Source organism: Fistularia commersonii, chromosome 32, assembly GCF_037954325.1.
Source record: "Fistularia commersonii isolate RoL2024-O1a breed Wild chromosome 32, RoL_Fcom_v1.0, whole genome shotgun sequence".
Lineage (NCBI taxonomy): Eukaryota > Metazoa > Chordata > Actinopteri > Syngnathiformes > Fistulariidae > Fistularia > Fistularia commersonii.
This window is the reverse complement of record NC_141315.1, coordinates 10892501-10912695: the sequence shown is the minus strand read 5'-3', so window position 1 is coordinate 10912695 and position 20195 is coordinate 10892501. Positions and strand designations below refer to the sequence as shown.

General features: G+C 46.6%; 1 protein-coding gene across 1 annotated transcript in view; it reads right to left on the bottom strand.

The window, feature by feature from the left end:
• Nucleotides 1–14564: 14564 nt before the first annotated feature.
• The window catches only part of kcnj2a (potassium inwardly rectifying channel subfamily J member 2a), a 5927-nt gene continuing 296 nt past the window's right edge, over nt 14565–20195 (bottom strand). The window contains exon 2 of the mRNA XM_086139888.1: nt 14565–18067. Coding sequence (XP_085996014.1) covers nt 16570–17871 — 1302 coding nt within the window. The 5' untranslated portion in view covers nt 17872–18067 and the 3' untranslated portion in view covers nt 14565–16569. The remainder of the gene's footprint in view (nt 18068–20195) is intronic.

The window sequence follows — 20195 nt, the reverse complement described above, 5'->3', positions numbered from 1 at the left end:
TACTACGTGTAAACATATACATGTACTTGCAAGTACACAGGTAAATATATATTTACATCCCTTTCACTTTATTTTTATTCCTTTCTTTCCATCTTTATTGTTCTTTTTATTTTAGTTTTTTTTTTTGTTGCTATTTTATTCTTGATTTTTATATAGCATTCTTCCCTACTTGAGCTGCTTCAACAAAAAATAATTTCCCAATGTGGGATCAAAGAAAAAATAAACTTTATTGAGCCCCATAGGGGAAATTATTTAGTTATAGTATCAATAGATATAAATATAAATATAAATATAAATATGAATATAAATCAAGGGGCAATTAGAAGATGGCAAAAGACATCTACAAATAAATAGACAGCAGAGAGAACAACAATAACAACAACAACAACAACAACAACAACAACAACAACAACAACAACATCGAGGATAGACAACAGAACGGACAAAAAAAAAAAAAATAGTAATAGTATGCTAAATGTAACTTTGCTAACTTTCTGTCTAAACTCATAGGGGAAATTCTTTTGTCACAGCAGCGTAACAGTTATAGTATCAATAAATATGAATATTCATCTATTAGAAAATAGCAAAAGAGAAAGTAGCGGAAAAAAACCCGTCCACAAAAAAAAAAAAAACCTCACTAACCCCAGCTTAATGTTCTGTATATTTCCTGTGCATCTTGTATTTGCAAGTGTTATTTGCAGTCCTTATGTCCTCTATTGTAAGTCGCTTTGGATAAAAGCGTCTGCCAAATGCAATGTAATGTAATGTAATGTAATGTAAAATAGACGAACAGCAACAACATGAAGGATAAACAAGGCATTCTGTGTTCAGTAATTTGTCCCGTCTTACTTCACATTTTCTTGTATCTTGTATTATGATTGTTACCTATAGAGTTTTATTTATAACCCTTAAACACGGGGTTGTGTGTCGTCTCTTCCCCGTCCACCCGTGTGGACGCCGCTTCCCGGGTCCGGACGCTTTGGCCAGCGCAGGCCCGGCGGCCCCCGCGGCGGCGGCGGCGTGACGTAGGCGTGCGTCCGTCCGGAGTAAACAGCTTCTCGGCCGTGTCACGCCGGCTCCTCGCAGCAGCTGGTTCCGCCTATTGTTCTCCGAAGGGCCCGGGGAAGGCGGCGGGTGACACCTCTCAAGGGCGACCCCGCCGCCGCCGCCGCCGCCGCGTTCACACGCTTCTCCAGGGGGAGCCCGCGTTCTCTGGGAACCCCACCGGGGTTCAGTTTTGAAGGTTTGTCGAGGAATCTCAACGTTCCGCGCCCTGGTTTGTGTACTTTCAGCGCAGGTGTCGGGGAACGCGACGCTGAGCGTGGAAAGATGGCGGTGGCGACGGAGGCCGGCGACCTCTGACCCCCGGCCTCTCGGTGTTTGCAGGACCGGAAACCTGGAGGTGGGAAGTGTCTGTATATTTAGATCCCAGCTGCTGCCGTGGAAACGCTCAAGGACTCACACACACACACACACAAAAACACACACACATACACGCGCACATACACACACACACACACACACAGTCAAAACAAGACACATCAACACCCGGGAGGGGGGTTTCTTGTTTTCTTATTTTAACAGCTATTTACCAAATAGAGGCCCCGTGTGTGTCTGTGTGTGTGTGTGTATACAGTATGCATGTGTGTGTGTGTGTGAACATGAAGTACTATTATGAACTTCAAGAAAGCTCATTTGTGCTTCATTCAATTAAACTTCATATTTTTAAAATTTGAAAGCACCAGGGAAATTAGAATTAGCTTTTATTTAAAACGTGGGACAAAAAGAGTAAATAAAGTGTATATATATATTTGCATGTATCATAAGTAATCATTTATTTTTCACCAATAGTTAATACTTCCAACAATAATAAATAGAAAAAGCAACAAAAGCTTTTATAATCTAATAAAAGTAATTATGAAGATAAGATAAACTTTATTGATCCCAAGAGGGATCAATTCGTTATTGTTATCATAATCACAAATAATATATTACTATATTTATCAATATTTACTTCTACGACTAATAATGATCAGAAATTACAACAACACCAATAATAATAATTGTTATTTATTATCACTTTTATGATACATTATCATCATTACATGTGGAAAAAACAATAACAAAATTAAAAAAAAATATATTATTGAAGTCAAAGACCGCTGCGCTCCGATGACCCGGATGTAAAAGCCGGAAGTAGGTCGCGGATTCGGAGGACCCGGATGTAGTGGAGGACCCGGATGTAGCGGGGCGCTCGATCACAGGTGAGCGTGGCGGACGCTTTGGGTTGAGAAATGAAAGGGAAAAAAACAACAAACAAAGCAAGAGCTTGAGGTTATCGATTATTGATCGCGTTGAGGTGGAGTGACGTCAGACTGCCGGTTCAATCTCGCTCTCCTCACGAGCGCCTAGCAAACCGAAGGGCCTCGAACGGCCGGGCTGACGTCACTTCCGGTGAACCTTGCCGATTTTTTTTTTGTTTACATTTTTTATTTTACTTTATTTATTTTGTTTTATTTATTTTAATAAGTGGACTCAGATTTTAAAATGAATTTAAACATTAATTTATTTGTTTCATTATTTAATTCAACACTTGTACCATTGATCTTTAAAATATTATTCTTAATATTACTGTTATTGATTGTTTATCAGCAGCCTTTTCGGTCCACAAGTTGTAGTATTTGTTTTTGGACATGAAAGAAAGGAAGAAAGAAAGAAAGGAAGGAAACGGTCGGTTTAAAACAAAAGGCTTTTAATGTGAAGGACCATCAGATCTCCTGCTCTGGAAACTCAGGAGCATTTGTGCCGCCGTGACCTCGCCGAGGTTCTCCAGCAGCTGTCACACGGCTCGTGCGAAGCAGCTGTGGTCATACGTGTGTGTGTGTGTGTGTGTGTGTGTGTGTGTGTGTGTGTGTGTGTGTGTGTGTGTGTGTGTGTGATGGACAGGAGACAATAGCCCCTCCATTTTTAAAACGCCACTGACCCTCTTTATAAGTGTCTTCCCTTGGTTCCACCGCCGCCGCAGGAGGGGCGGGGCTTACCGGGCCGCAATGTGACACCCGACGCGTTAATTTCATCGGCGTGGGCGGAAAAAGGCCGCCGAGGCTGAACGCTCGCCACTTCCTGTCTTTGTCCGCGGCGGGTTTCCATGACTGAGCAGAAAAACAAAGCAGCAGGTGGACTGGTGTTGGCGTGAAAAAGGAAAGTGGCTTCTTTTTTTAATCGCCCCAGAAATATCTGGGGGGGTCGGAGGGGTCGGGGGGCTCCGGAGGGAACTTCCAGGTTCCAGGGAACTTCCATCGTGGTTCATGGTCCACATCCTTCTCGCTTTCTGGTGGTTTCTCGTAATCTCGGGCTGATGCTGCGGAAGGGGAGTTTTCTCTTAGCTTGTTAGCACGTCAGCTAGCGTCCAGGTGTCCAAACGAGCGCTTGTCTTCTTCTCGTCGCTTCTGTTTCCTGTTTCCGGATCGTCTGACCTTCTATTCCCGTCCCATTCCTGCTGATGTTCTCGCTCCCGGAAGACTTCGGGGGAATGTAGCTGAACCGAGTGACCCCTTGCTCATCATTGTACTGATAGGTCCTAAGCAAATGCTAAGCTACTTTTCCTTTTCTAGCCTTGGTAGTTCTCCTGGTTTAGGAGGACCTCCTGGTCTACAGGCCACAGGTCTCTCTGGGAGTTGATGGAGATCCTCCCGAACACGTATCGCCGATTGTTAGCTTTCAAGCTAACAGCTCAGGTTTGGACTCTTTCGTGCACGTTCCTGCAGGTTGAAGTTCACCTCCTGCTTCGTCCACGGCTTTTTCCGTTTCCTTCACGATCTTGGAGCTTGGAGGCTCAAGGGACATCTTCTGACCACAAAACCTGGTGTGATACTTCCCCAGAAGATTAGGAGTCCAGAAGGGTCCAGCAGACAGAGATGACCTTTGTCCTCCATGATCTCAGGAGGGGCAGTTCCTCTGGGTTCCTCCCACCGTCCAAACACAAGCAGAAGGTCCACTGGAGGCCCTACATTGTCCATATATGTGGATGAGAGGGTGAATGGTGGGAGGTCTCTGCACGCGGCCCTGTGATTGGTCCAGGGTGAGCCTGCCTCTCGGCCAATCACAGCAGGGAGATGGATCTTCGTCCCTTCATTCCATGTGTTCATCTCCTCTCTTACTTCCTCCCCGATCTTCTAAACCAGAAGCTCCTTCTTCTTCCCGATCTTACGTAACGTTTATGAGCCAACCAAAAGCTGCCACTCAAAGCGTCCAATGACCCGGCTGTTGTCCCTGGAGCAGAAGCTGGACGTTCCACGTCCTTCAAAGTTCTCAGCGGGGATTCCTTCCTGCTTGGCTGAGATCTCCTGAAGCTGGAAGCCAGGCAGGAAGTCCGACCCAAAAGCCCAACGACGAGGATTTTCACAGCAAAGCGCCGGTTTGATTTAGCTAACTCTGTAATTAAAGGTTTCTTCTGCATCTTCTGGATCTGTGGTTCCTGTGGAAGATGTTCCTTCAGGTTCTGACGGAGAAAGGAGAAACTCAGAGTGGCTGCAGATCTCACAGCCTTCATCCATTGCTTCTTCTTCAGTACGGGTTTTCTTTGCCCTGATGGTTCTGTTCCCTGCATGGCCAAGTTTTGTCTCCTGGAGGGTTCCTCAGGTTCCTTGTGTTCCTCAGGCTCCTCAGGCTCCTCAGGTTCTTCAGGTTCCTCAGGCTCCTCAGGTTCCTTGGGTTCCTCAGGCTCCTCAGGCTCCTCAGGCTCTTCAGGCTCCTCAGGTTCCTTGGGTTCCTCAGGTTCCTCGGGTTCCTCAGGTTCCTGTGGTGGAACCCGTGCGTCTCTGGCTCTCAGTCTTCGCGGAAACGCAATGGAAGCAACGTAACGAGCTTCTGATCGGGGCGCCGCCTAATGATCCTGCAGTGTTTACCTGGTTGCCGTGGAGACCGCCGCGCTGCCCGGCGACAGGCGTGACTAAAGCGCCGGGTGTCAGCGGTACGCGCGCTCACACACACACACGCACACACACACACACACTCAGGCTCCATTAGCATTGGTAATGGTCCGGCCTTGTCAGCATTAATCAGCCGCGGTGTGTTTTCCCGACCACCCGTCTGCTCGGGTCATGTGACCCCCCCTCCTCGTCTGATTGGGTCCCTTGGGGGGGGGGGCTCTACAGCCAGGTGTGTGTCTGTACAGTGTGTCTCACATGTATATGGGTGTGTGTGTGTGGACACTGTTATCTCACATGCATCTGTTGTGTGTGTTTATATATATGTATGTGGGTGTGTATACAGTATGCGCATGGGTGTACGACACATACCTGTGTGTGTGTGTGTGTGTGTGTGTGTGTATGTATCTGAATATATATATATATATATATATGTATTTATGTGTGTATAGATGTGTGTGTGTGTGTGTGTGTGTGCATATGGAGGTATGTTAGTGTCTATATGTGTGTGTGTAAAGTTTGTACTTTATTTGTGTGTGTGTGTGTGTATATGTCTCACATGCACATGGATGTGTGTGAGCAATCTAGCAACTTTTCTATCTGTGTGTGTGTGTGTGGACGTGTGTGTATACCATTGTGTAAATGTGTGAGTATAAAGTGTATTCTCTCTCTATATACATGTATGTGCACACATGTTTGTGTGTGTGTCTCTCACATATATTATGTATATATGTGTGTGTGTGTGTGTGTGTGCATTTGTAGGTATGTGTGCTTGCATGTCAGCGTGTAGATGTATGTATGTGTGTGTGTGTTTGTATGTGTATATATATATGTATATATACATATATATATACACATTTATGTGTCTATAGATGTGTGTGTGTGCACATGGAGGTATGTTAGTGTCTATATGTGTGTATAAAGTTTGTCCTTAATTTGTGTGTGTTTGTGTGTGTATATGTCTCACATGCACATGGATGTGTGTGTGCAATCCAGTAACCTACCTATCTATCTATGTGTGTGTGTGTGTAAAGTATATCCTCTCTCTATATATTTCTGTGCACACATGTTTATTTGTGTGTCGCACATGTATTATGTATATATGTGTGTGTGTGTGTGTGTGTTTGTATGTATATATATATATATATATGTATTTATGTGTGTGTAGATGTGTGTGTGTGTGCATATGGAGGTATGTTAGTGTCTATATGTGTGTGTATAAAGTTTGTCCTTTATTTGTGTGTGTGTGTGTGTGTGTGTGTATATGTCTCACATGCACATGGATGTGTGTGTGCAGTCCAGCAACCTGTCTATCTATGTGTGTGTGTGTAGATGTGTGTGTATGTCATTGTGTAAATGTGTGTGTGTAAAGTATATCCTCTCTCTATATTTGTGTGCACATGTGTTTGTGTGTGTCTCTCACTTATATTATCTATATATATGTGTGTGTGTGTGCGTGTATGTGCATTTGTAGGTATGTGTGCTTGTATGTCAGCGTGTAGATATGTGCGTGTGTGTGTGTGTTTGTATGTATCTGTATATATATATATGTATTTATGTGTGTATAGATGTGTGTGTGTGCATATGGAGTTATGTTAGTGTCTATATGTGTGTGTATAAAGTTTGTCCTTTATTTGTGTGTGTGTATGTGTGTCTCACATGCATGTGTGTGTGCTATCTAGCGACCTATCTATCTATCTATGTGTGTGTAAATGTGTGTGAGTAAAGTATATCCTCTCTCTATATTTGCGTGCACACGTCTTTGTGTGTGTGTCACATATATTATGTATATATATATATGTGTGTGTGTGTGTATGTGCATTTGTAGATATGTGTGCTTGTATGTTAGCGTGTAGATGTGTGTGTGTGTGTGTGTGTGTGTGTCCATCAGTCCTATTTCTTCACAGAGGCTTATTGTTACTGAGTCCAGCAGCATCCCTCACATTCTTGGGGGCTTTTTGTTGCCCCCCCCTCTTGCCCTCCTGCCCCCCCTCTTGCCCCCCCTCCCCCTCCCCTCCCTGATAATAGGAGGATCACCAGAGGAATCTGTTGAACCAACTGCTGCTTTGACTCTTGTTGTGGTTTGGCGAGCGCCTCCATTCTTGGCCCAGGTGACCCTCCTTCCCCCCCGTTTCTTTCTCCACGCCGGGATTCCTGATTCCCCCTCGGTCGGCTGCCAAGGACGCCTCTTGTCACGTATTCCAGAGCCTCGCTCGCTGCCACGATTCTGACCGGAGAGAAGAAACCGTCTCCGTTAATTGAAGAATATTAAGGATGAATACCAAAAGCAGAGGTCGGAAGTGCAGTTTTTGACTTTGTCAAACAATAAAACCTCAGATGTAACTTTTAAACTCCCTGACTTAAACCTGTTATTTATCCCTTGAGCCGCTTAATTAACCCCTTCATTTAACCATTAATGTAACTCTTCATAATCTCTTCATCAAACTTTGATTAAAAACCCTCAAGTAAACCCTTAGTTTAATCTTTAATCAACCCTCAACTAGCTCTTCACTCAACCCTGCATGTGATGGTGTTTGGTCTTTGTCCACCCGGGTTCTCCAGGTTCTGCTGTCGGACTCGGTTCTGCTGTCGGACTCGGTTCTCCAGACGAACCCCGGTCATCGTCCATCCTTGAACCCCGACGTGTCTCCTCTTGGGACCTCTTTGGACCTCACTGGTATCCCTTTGGGTTATTTTTGACGTCGGCCGGTTCCACGGTTGGTAACCGGGAACTTTTTCTGGATCATCACAAACAGGCTTTTTATAACTTCCGGGGGAAAAGAAGAGCGAGTCATCGGGTGTCATCTTCAAAATAGCATCCAAACAATGAGCGTAACTCGAACCCTTGTGGTCTTCCCGGGTCGCCGAGGACGCAGAGACGACAAGCTCTCGTGAATTTTGAAGGATCTACATCTTGCGGGAAGGTATCATCTGCGAGGTATCATCTGCATAGAGGTTGATGTTGTGATGGACAGGCTTTGCGGGGTGAGGATAGCGTGCAGGTACCCGGGCTGTGCTCCTAAGGAACCTTCTCATTAGCTCATTTCAGGTGCTTGTTCAAGTCCAGAACCTTCTGCTCACCTTCTCAGGAGGAAGCGGTGGCCTCTACAAAAAACGTGCATCGTTGTTTGATTCGGCCGCTCCCATCTTGCATCCTCTCGCCATCTTTGAGTCTGTCCTGTTCGATAGAGTGAACCTTTGCAGGGTCAACAGGAAGCTCCAAGTGGATCCGACTCGTATGATTTTCTTTCAGACCATCTTTGGGTTTCCGACACTTGTCCGTCCATCCTGCCAGCGGAGCTTAAACATACCTCCGGGCTCTTCTGTTCTGGAGGTAAAGCCGCTCTGCAGGCTCCGGTTCCAACGAACCCCTCCATCGTCCCGATAACCTCGGCCGCCTCGGATTCCAGGTTGTCCCTCATGTGCCAGGGTCAGGTGCTAAAACCATCCGGGGTCAAAGCCTACGTCTAATCCTGAGGGCAGAGCAGCGCTGCTCTGGAATCCCCTCAGGTTATATGTGAAGTTCCTGGGTTCATTAGCAGGACCCTTTTCTGGATCATAGCAGTCGTAGCAAAGAGGCTTTTTATAACTTCCTGGGAAAGACTTAGTTGTACTCTGGAACAACAACTGTGACAATCTGACAGAAGGTCCCAGAAGAGTGGCTCGTACCATTCTTCTTGTTGAATCCAACCTCTTGGCCGTGGTTGTAGCTTCCACCTGGTGTCAGTCCGGATAGGCGGTTAGCTTAAAAGCTAGACGATGACAACAGCTGGGTAGTGACGCGACTGAGCGCGACTTTCACCAGACGACAGGCTGCAAACAGAGTCAGGAAGTTGTTGGCTTACGATATCCTCGACCTACGGCGAGTCGTGGCGATGTCACCATCTCTGATAAATTAAGAAAGTCTTGTGCCATCTTTCGGACAAATTTGTCGCGGCGCCGTACGAGCAAAACGGTTCACATTAGCCTACATTAGCTTTCTTTTGTTTGTGTGACGGCGCTGCTTGGAAGAAGAGGAAAGCATCTCCTTGAGGGACATAGAGAGGCCTTCAACAGATCCTGTGCCCTCCACCTCACTGGCCTCTCCAGACTTCAGAGTGTCAGCGTAGGCGAGCCATGGAGGTACTCTTGCGTCAGGTCGAACCAAAGGAGCGGAAATTCGCCGCAAGTTGAGGCGAGGTGTTCTGCAAAAAGGAAGTTGCCTGAGTTGCTCAACAGAAGATGTTGCAAAGAGGGAACAGCTTCTTGTGAGCCTCTCAGTTTGAAACGAAGGCGTGTTCTTGACCGCTCTTCACACCTAAAAAACACGGCGAGTGGGGAAAACGTAACGGCGTGGAAGGGAACCACATCGACCCCAACAAGGATGATGGTCGACGATATAGTTGACCATTCAAAATGAATGAATGAATGAATGAAGACTCTTAAACCGCCCAGATGCTTGAATGGTTGTATGTCTGGAGCTTCCATGTGAACGTCGTATACCTTCCCGTTGTGGACGCCGTGACCCTGATAAGCAGTGCAGATAATGCATGCATGAACCCCCCTGCTTCCTTTTCCTCTTCTTCTTCTTAGTTTTTCAGTTTCTGTTTTGTAACCTGTGAAGTTCTGCTGTTGTTGAAATCTGGGCGTTGAAGTCAGCCAGCAGAATCAGGAAGCGAGGCGCACTTCTCTCCCGTCGGGGTACCCTGTGGATTTCCCCAAATTGGGCGCCAGGATTTGTGGCTTTTTGGAAGGAACCCGCAAGAAATGGGTTCCATCATAGGTTGGAGTCGAGAAGGGGGAAACCTCAAACTGCCACCCCATCGTGGGTGAGGTACAGTGAAACTCAGAACTCTGGGACTGAGGTTGCAGTGGTGGATCTGCCCAGGTGGTTTGAAGGGTGCGGATGGACCTTCTGAGCGAGCACTGATCCTTCTTGGGATGGATCCCGATACGTTGTTGTACTCAGACCAAAGGCTGTGCCTGGAGCCCCTCTGTTTACGTTTTGACAAAGACTCCTTCCCCAACCATCTTGTCTTCTCTGGGCAGAATTGGGACATTGCCGTCTTCTTGGGTGCAGCCCTCGCCTCCAGGTGGAGGTGGACCACGGAGTCCTGTCCTGAAGTGCTGGCTCTCCTGTGTTGGTGCAGAGCTTGTTTGGTCTCCTCACTGTAGATGTCATCACAATCCTCAGTGCAGGTGACGGCTTCTTCTTCTGCCCTGGGATACACCGGGCGCCTCAAGGTGTCGTGGGGTTTAAAGTGTTGTTGTTACGACACCGTACCGGCAACGTACGGCCAGATACCGTCGGAGGAAAGAGAAACTTCTTCAGACTGAAGATTTCACATCCTGAAAAGCAGAGCTCAAGTTCCTAAACTTCCTCTTCTGCTTCTTTTTGGGGCCACTCCCGTCATCTGCCTCCACCTGACTCGTGGTCCACTAAGGTCCACTGAGCTTAACAAGCATCATCTGCATCAACCCGCCCCACACCAGATGACTCCTCCAGCTCCATCCTCTAGTCTCTGGTCTGATGGCCCTTCCCTGGAACATCTCCCCCGAGGAGGACCTCCTCCTCTTGGTCCGGGGAAGGAGCGGCGGGTGGAGGCCGAGGTGGAGCGTGATGATGTGGCGTGTGATGCCGGCGGTTTGGTGTCCTGACAGCCGCCGACTTTGGACGGCGGTCAAACAGCTGCTGGCAGGACTTCAAAGGGGATCGGAGGGCGGGGGGGGCGGCGGGGCGGGGGGGCGCGGAAATTTCCACCGGCCGACGCCATTGGCCCGTTACTAATGTGACCTCATGGCAACATGGCCGCCGCCCCTCCAGTGTCCAGAAGGTCCTCGCATAGAGACGAGTAGAGATGAGACAATAATTATAGAGGATTCGCAAAAAAATTGAATAAAAAAAATGGAATAAATTGAATAAAAAAAGTGAAAGTATCACTTTTTATCACTTGTTTACTAAGACACTTTATAGTTTATATTTTATTTTTATTTCTAATTCTGCCTTTTTCTTTTTATTATTTATTACTGTTATATTTTCTGTAACTCTGGCACAACAATTTCCTTCGGGATTAATAAAGTTGTTTTTATCTTATCTTAAGATGAACTGATTCCAAAAATAAGCCAAAAAAATGGTCATCCTTTGTCAACAAATAGGAGTCAGTTACATTTAAAAGTAAAATAGGCTAAATGGAAATTTAAAATAAATGACCCACAAATAAGATTAAAAATGGTAATAATTGTTTTAAAGAATTAGAATCAGTCACATTAAAAAAAAAATAAAAATTAAATAACAAATAGGTCAAAAAATAATCGGATAAAAATGATACATTTAAGGTTTAATGCCCCCAAAATGTAATGACATTAATCATAATAATTAATCATAATGAAAATAGATTTAAAAAAATGAATATAATGATAAATGGAATCAGTTCCATTTTAGAACAAATAAAACAAGTAGAAAAGTAAAATAAAGGAGTTTAAAAATGAATTAATAAGTATTGATGGCGTGAGTCACAAAATTAATAAATAATTCTCTTAAGAAAGTTAGAATCGGTGACATTAAAATAAATATAAATCAAATGAAAAATAAACAATAAATTAAAAAAAGATCAAAAACAAAGTAATGCTAATTGTTACATATAAAATGGATTTTAAAAATATTGATAAACATAGCAATAAAATTATCCCAAAACAAAGGGGAAAATAAATAAAAGCAAACAGAAATGTAAAATAAAGGAGCCACAAATAATTGTCTCAGAAAGAAGTTAGAAGTTAGAATCGGTGATGTTAAATTGTATATAATTAAGTCAAAAATAAACAAGAAATACATAATATAGATCAAAAAATAAAATAATAATAATAATGGATACATAATGAATGATGTTAAATCATAAAAATGGATTTTAAATATATAAATAAAAAAAAGAAGAAATTTACCTGAAAACAAATGGGAATCAATTCATATAAAAAAAGGAAAAAAAATAGTGAAAATATAAATTTATAGTGAATAAATACAGAGATAAAAATATAGAGAGAAATATATTTAAAAAAAAACAAATGTCAAGATGATGCAATCGGTGGACCAGAGGTCTGGAGAGTCTCATCCAGACCTCTAGGTGGAACCTTCTGGTTCCTCTGAGTCTGAACTAGTCCTCCTCCGCCCCCCCACTCCCACGACCGCCAATTGATAGCGCCGATTAAAGGGGGCGTGTCCCGGGGGGGGGGGGCGTGTGAAGCAGGAAGTGGCGGCCGGAGACAAAACAGGGCGTCGGATCACATGTCTGAGTGTCGCCGCCGCGCCGGGTTCCCAGACGCTCCTTCAAAGCCCAACCCTCGCCGCAGCGTCCACGTCCACGCCGCCAACGCCGCCGCCGATAAATAAATATCAGCCGACGCTTTGGATTCATGATATGGAGGGGGGGGGGGGCGACCCCCCCATCACCCCCCCATCACCCCCCCAACCCCGGGATTGTTTACGCCGCTGATATACAACCTTATTGTTTCCAGCAGCGGGAGGCCAACAATGTGCCGCTGCACTTCCTGTGGCGGGCAGGAAGTGGCCCTGCAACGCCTCTTCCTGCGCCGCCACTTCCAAATTAATAATCCAATAAATAAATGGCGGTTAGAAACGGTGTGAACGGAAAGGAAGGCCAGGCTTTCCCACCGACGAGGCCAGCGGGGGAAGACGGGGAGGATTATTATTATTATTATTATTATTATTATTATATGACTACAACAACATGAAAGAATTGGAAAAAAATCCATTATTAATGAATTATTTATTATTATTATTATTATTATTATTATTATTATTATATGACTACAACAACATGAAAGAATTGGAAAAAAATCCATCATTAATGAATTATTTCTTCTTCTTCTTATTATTATTATTATATGACTACAACAACATGAAAGAATTGGAAAAAAAATCCATAATTAATGAATTATTATTATTATTATTATTGTTATTGTTATATGACTACAACAACATGAAAGAATTGGAAAAAAATCCATTATTAATGAATTATTTATTATTATTATTATTATTATTATTATATGACTACAACAACATGAAAGAATTGGAAAAAAATCCATCATTAATGAATTATTTCTTCTTCTTATTATTATTATATGACTACAACAAGAAAGAATGAGAAAAAAAATCCATTATTAATGAATTATTTATTATTATTATTATTGTTATATGACTACAACAACATGAAAGAATTGGAAAAAAATCCATTATTAATGAATTATTTAGATTTAATTGTCAGTAACAGACGGCAGGAAAATGACTGGACTTTAACCCCGAGGGGGAAAAAATAAAAATAAAAAAAATGATTAATGAAATAAATGAAAACACGAGTGGCGTTTGAAAATAACACAGGAAATCATTCCTGAAATAAAAACAAAAACAGAAGAAAATTCAATCTGCTGACGATCAAAGGATTTAAAAAAAAACACCAAAGTGTGTGTGTGTGTGTGTGTGTGTGTGTGTGCAGAATACAGTCTGTATGATTCATGGGCCTCTGCAAGGCAGGAAGACAGAAGATGACTCAGCGCTGTCACGCACACACACTAACACACCACACACACACACACACACACACACTCCATTAACAGGAATGTTCCACAGTTTGGGCAACTTTCTGTTTTTCTTCTCTTTTTTGGACGACAAAAATGAAAAGTTTCCTCTGCTTTCTAAGAACTCCCTCTGGGCGACGGGCTGGAGGCCCGGACGTCTCCTACCGTGACCTCTGACCCCGGACGCAAGAGGGTCGGGGAAGATGAACGAACCAATGAACGCGTGGAGACGATAATTACAGTCGTCGTTTGTTTTCTGGTCGCAGAAGCTCATCGGTCTCATTTCCGATTCTCAGGTGTCGGATCTTCGGGTTCCTCGCACGTCCTGCTACCTGTAAGTACCGGGCGGTGTCCGCCTTCTCTGAAACGGGTCGCCGCGCTCCGAATATCACGAAGGAATTCAAACCGGAGGCAATCGGTCACGTAGCAGATGATGGGAAAAGAGCCGCCGCCAAAGAATTCAACATGAGTGAATCACTGGTTCGCAAGCGAGCAGATGAAGCGCACAGAGTTTCCGAGGGAACGAAGAGAGACGAACTAAACGCGTCTGTTTTATTTCACTTTAGATGCCGCACGTTTCATCATGCGCTTTATAAAGCTTTAAGTATGAAAATAGACCCGTCTATTGATATTGTGCCTTACAATGGCAAAATACTGTATGTCTTGAATTTATATACAACAAATATGTTGCATATTATTATTTTTTAGAGCCTTATTTTGTGAAATGAAATTCTGAAAAAAATACATGGCGGGTTCAAAAATACCCAAAAATAAAATCTCAATATATATATATAATATAATAATATTATAATATGTATCTTTTTAAAATGAGAGGTTAATGGTCCCATGCTTGGGAAATTGAAGTTACAGCGACAGACGAGCTAAAAATACACGTAAAAAGTGTAAAAGTATAATCTCTAAAACAGTCTCTCCATAGTTGCCAATATACAGAAATAAATGAGAATTTGATAGAATGATAAAATAAAAATGAATATATCTTAACCGAACCTGGTTATTTTTACAACCATTTTTATTTGTAAATAACTCCAATTCCAAACAAACGAGGAGCCGTTTTCCGATGGTCGGTCGGGCTTTTATTGAAGAAAACTGTATCGTTTGTACAACAATAGCAACATTAATAATAATAAAAATAACAATCCTATTCATATCAATCACAACAAAATCAGTACAGTCCATGTGGAAGACGGGGGGGGGGGGGGGGGGGGTATTTACAGGTGGAGGCGGGGCTTGTCGCGGCGATCTGGGTCGGAGTTCTTCAAGTAACACAAGAACAACCCCTTGTTGCCGCGGCGACGCCATCGCCCATCAGAGTGACAGGAAGGTCAGAACGTCCAACATATATGTAGAAATGTGTTTACATATATATGTTTACGTGAACCACTTCCTGTTTAATGGTGCGCGTGGTGTCCTCCGTGCACAAGGGGGCGCTCACTTTGGCTCGAGTGGCAGGAGAGGCGCCGAGGATTACGTGACGATTTATTTAAAAAAAAAAAAAAAAAAAAGAAAAAAATCTGCCGGGAGGAGGATGGGAAATTTGGATTAAAAAATTTGAAAATTACAAAAAAAAAAAAAAAAAAAAAAGTTTGGAAATTTGAAAAAAAAAAAATCCAGGAATGTTTGAATAATGCAGAAAATTCTGTCAAATTGTCTTGAAAATTAGAGAAAAAAAAAGGAGGAAATTTGAAAAATATTTTTATTGTCAATTTGATTTTTTTTTAGAAAATTTTTACAATTAGTATTTTGTAATTATAAACAACAGTAGAAAAATGTATAAAAACTGAAATTTCCAGATACAAGGAAATTACCAGCTCAAGTAGCACAAAAGAACAATCTAAAAAATAGGACCATTTTTTGGGGGGGACCAAAACTACTTCCATATAAATAACTTGATTTTAATTTTCTAAGATCTTGGCATTTCGACACAAACCTGTGCGGTCCAGTTGTCAAAGACCTTCTCCGCCTCCTCTGCGGCGACTCGGACCTCGGGTTCCTTTCGAGCGGTTTAGTTTTTGGGTTCATCAAGAAACATACGTATGAGGGCAACACTCTTTGGCATCTCCTTTTAATCCACCGTAACAAAAACAGACAAAGCAACATGGTAGCAGCACTTCAGTTAAGAACATTCAGATTCGCCCCCGCCCCTTTTTTTTTTTTTAAATAAGATTCTTCTTCGACCCGTCCGGTGTTGCCGTTAGCGTTACCCTGCGTTAGCGGGCACGTTTCCGTCAGTTTTGACCGGCGGCGTGGCGCGAGGGGACGTCGCGCGGCACTGGCCCGGCGTCAGGAAGTGCACTTTCGGCCCCGGCGGCGCTCCGGTCGGCTCGTTGGGAAACGGAAGACGGCGGCGCCGCGTGGGGGGAAACTGCGCGGCGGGGAAGGCCATTAGCATGGTTAGCGTCTCGCAGGAGGATGAAGCGTGGGGGGGAAAAAAAAAAAAGGCCGAAAAACATAGCGGAACGGATCCGCCGAAGTCGCGAGCGTCCGTCTCCGACCTCCCTCCTGGAGACCCCTCCAGGTTCGAGCGGCGCTGAAAAATCGGGATCCCGTCGTCGGAGAAGATCTACGAGCTAACTGCTGCGCGGCGGCGGCGGCGGCGGCGGCTGAGGTAAGGCGCCGTCGGTCGGAGAAGCCGGTGAAGAAAAGAAAAGGAGGCACGGCACCGAGACCAGCTCGTGACAAAGAGCGCCTGCTTCAGTTGTACCTTCGTTGTTTTCCGCACCTCGTCCTCACTCTTTGGCTCGAAGCGCGAAAGGAAACTTCAACAAAAAACCAGAACCGGCTCTGGCGGTTCTCCAGCAGCTCTGGAGGAGGTTCCTCCTCCTCCTCCTCCACGTGGGAACGCCGACAGACGGAGACGTGCCTGCGAGGAAAAACAAAAAAAAAAAAAAAACCGAAAGATTCAAGTCGGGCCTCCTCGCCATGTGTCCGGGCGGAGCGCCGGCTCCCGGAGATACCGGAGGACTCTTCTCGCCATCTGGAGTTTCCGGAGTCCCGAGGGTCCTTCCCCCCCCACAGCGGTACCGTTCAGGTTCTACCCGAGGTCTGGCCCGGGTCAGATCTCGGACTCCCGCCTCAGGGGCCTCGGCTCCGGAGGCGCGGTGGCCCGGATCTGCTCGGGCTCGGAGATCTGCTCGGGCTCGGAGATGTTGTCGGTCTGGGTGCCGTCGGGCCCGACGCTGCCGCCGTTGCCCTCGTCGGTGTCCTCCTTGGCGTCCAGCGCCATCTCGTTCTCGTAGCAGAAGGAGTCGGAGGCGGAGAGGATGTACTTCTTCTCGGCGAGGTCGCGGGCGCTGCAGAGAGGCGTGCTCGGCACCTCGTAGGTCTTGTGGAAGCGGGAGTAGTCCACCTTGTAGTAGCTCTTCTCCTCGAAGAGCACGGGCTCGAAGCGGTGGCCCCACAGGATCTCGTCGGCCACGTAGGAGCTGCGGCACTGCGTGGTCATGGCGGTGGCCTCCACCATCCCCTCCAGGATGACCACGATCTCGAACTCGGCGCTCTCCAGGTCCTGCTTGCTCATGTCGTAGAAGGGGCTCTCCTCGTCGATCTTGTGGACGATGGTGATGGGCGACACCAGGAAGATGCGGTCCACGCCGCTGTCGAAGCCCACGTCGATGTCCATCTGGTCCAGCGGGATGTACTCCCCCTCGGCCGTGGTCCTGGACTTCAGGAGCTGGGCGCGCACGTGCGCCTCCACCAGGTGGCTCTTGCGCAGGTTGCCCACGCGCCACATCAGGCACAGCTTGTTGTCCCTCATGGCCACGGTGGCGTTGTGGCTGAACACCAGCGTCTCGTTCCTCTTCTTGGGCTTGGCCATCTTGGCCATGACGGCGCCGATGATGAAGGCGTCGATGATGCAGCCCACGATGCTCTGGAACACCACCATGAACACGCCGATGGGGCACTCGTCCGTCACGTACCGGTGGCCGTAGCCGATGGTGGTCTGCGTCTCGATGGAGAAGAGGAAGGCGGCGGTGAAGCTGGTGACGTTGGAGACGCACCTCTGGCGCCCGCTCTCCAGGTCGTCGTGGTAGATGGCCACCAGCCAGAAGACGCAGCCGAAGAAGAGCCAGGACAGCATGAAGGCCAGGCAGAAGATGAGGAACATCCACCGCCAGCGGATGTCCACGCAGGTGGTGAAGATGTCGGCCAGGTAGCGCTGGCCTTTCTCGCTCACGTTGACGAACTGCACGTTGCAGTGGCCGTCCTTCTTCACGAAGCGGCTCTGCGGCTGCCGCCTGGTTTGCACCTTGCCCTTCCCGTTGCCGTAGCCGTTGGGTACCGCCATGGCGGCGAGCTTCATGCCGTCCTCGTCCGATGACACGATGCTGTAGCGGCTAGCTCGCACGCTTCCCATCACCTCTGCCTGGGTGCGCCGCGCCGCGTCTGCTTTCGGGAACAGTTTACGGAAGAAGCGTCGGAGAAGCAGTTTCGCGACGCTCCGGGGGGGCGACTCCACGAGGGGAACGGGAGGAGGACACCGGGGTTCCTCTTGGTCCTCGCCGGGGTGGAAGGTGGAGCGCTCACTCCTCGTGCCACCTCCCCCGGCTCATCTGCGGGGACAAAACCGACACTTCCGTTAGCGGCGTTCGCTAACTCGGCCCGAAAAGTTCATCCGTTGCCTCGTCCGCCGCGTGTTAGCATCGGCGCGAACCGCGCGCTCGCTTGTGAGCTAAGGGTTCGTTCCCGAGTCCGCGGGATTTAATAACCGAGCGCTTCATTATAAAAGTCGGATCAAAGGGTTTGATGTTATGTAATACATTTACAGTCTTTTTTTTTTGACGGTACTTTTTGACAGTGGACAGTAAACCGCCGTCGGCCCCTGTAGCCATGTCGCCCCTGGCAACCCAGCGTGACCGCGTGACCCGCCGGTGGCGCGCACGTCATCGCAGCGCCGTGGAAAAAAAATAAAATGACAAGAAGTCAACGGCGAGAACCTTTTGAGTAAAAAAAAAAAAAAAAAAAAAAAAAAAAAAAACAACAAAAAAACCCCCAGCTGGAAAATCTCCCGGCGGTGCCAGCAGAGATCGGTCACTCGCAAAGTCCGCTTGTTTATCTTCCCCTCCCCGTGCGCCCGGATCATTCCTGACGGGGCTGCCGGGTCGCAGCGTTTCCACGGGATCCCGCGCCGCTAGGTCGGACACGGCTAGGAGGCCTCCGCTTCGTTGCCACGACAACGTTGACTTCCTGTTTGAGTTGGCGGGACGGTTGCGAAGCTCCCGAGGATTGAAGCTACAACCAGGCGACCGCCGAGGTGGCGCTAGGTAGTAGCGGCTAACACTATGCGGATGTGCGCTAACTGAGCATCGCAGGGGTTCACGCGTAGAAGCGCACAGACTTGATGCTAATGTAAGAAGCTAGCGGCATGCTAGCAAGCGGACGGAAGCTAGTTTCGGGAAGCTGTTTTTTGCGCTCTCGGTAATTCCCACGAGTTATTCCCAGTTGTTTACGTCCAAGATAGCGCGTCTACAAGGCTCTTGCTAACATACGCAATGTGAGTAAGCGTTACCACACTTTTGGGAATGTTAGCGCCGGCGAGCGGATGAGCTAAGAAGTGCTAACGGAGCCTGGCGGTTGACGCTAATGCTAGCAGGTAACGAGCGCGGTGTCGGGCTCTCGGCGTCCTCCCGCCGTCGGCATGAGCTCCGGCAGCTTGCTGACGCCCGCCAGCCCCCCGTGGGGAGGCGCCGGCGTCTTCGCCGCGGTAACGGTGGCCCCCGGAGGATCCGCCTCCTAGCGACGGTTGTCGGGGCAACAGACCCGCTGAACAACATCCACGGCCCCCCGGAGACGGAAATGCCACCAAAAACACCGAAACTCCTCCAATTTTATCGGAAATCCCCGGTGAAATTTGTCCCGAGCTTTTATTACCGCGTTATTACACAACGACGTCGAAGAAATACCTGACAGGAAGATGGTTTATTTTTATTTTAAATTCCATTTTTCTCATCTTATAGACTTCTAAGTTGTTTTTTTTTTTTGTTTTTTTTTTTCATTTTTATTCTTCTGTCCGGGCTCCGAGCGAACAGGAAACGCCGCTTCGCCCCCAAATCAGGGCTCGGATTCTTTTCCCCCCGAAACAGGAAGTGAAGGACAGGATGGCGTTAATGAGCCGTTCACCGCTAATCACTGCAACCCTCCTCTTAAAACCAACACTTCACCGCCTTCCTTTATTTATTTACCTTTTTCTTGTTTAGCGCGCGGACGGATCGCATGCGGCCCAAACAAAGCGCCAGGATGGGTTATTACACAGTATCAGTGGGTAATAACAGTGTAATAACAGCATATTTGGTTAATAACACAGCACAAAACACTTCTGGTGTTTTAAAAGTCTTAGTTTAAATCACTTATTTGATTTTTAATAAGTTTTTTTTGTTTTTTTTTCGGTGTGTGTGTGTGGGGGGGGGTAAACCGGAAGTCAAGAGTATCCCAGAGACCTGCTCCTCCGGACCTCTTTAACGGGGCTTATGTCGCGTCACCGGGAGTGTGTGTGTGTGTGTGTGTGTGTGTGCGTCGCATCCACGGAAACACAAAGAGCCCAAAGTGCCTCCGGATTCGCTGAATGCCAGCGACAAATGTTAACAGGTGCGGGGGGGGGGGGACTTCTGATGCAATCTCTCACACACACACACACACACACACACACACACACACACACACAGTGAGACTGATGGATAGGAA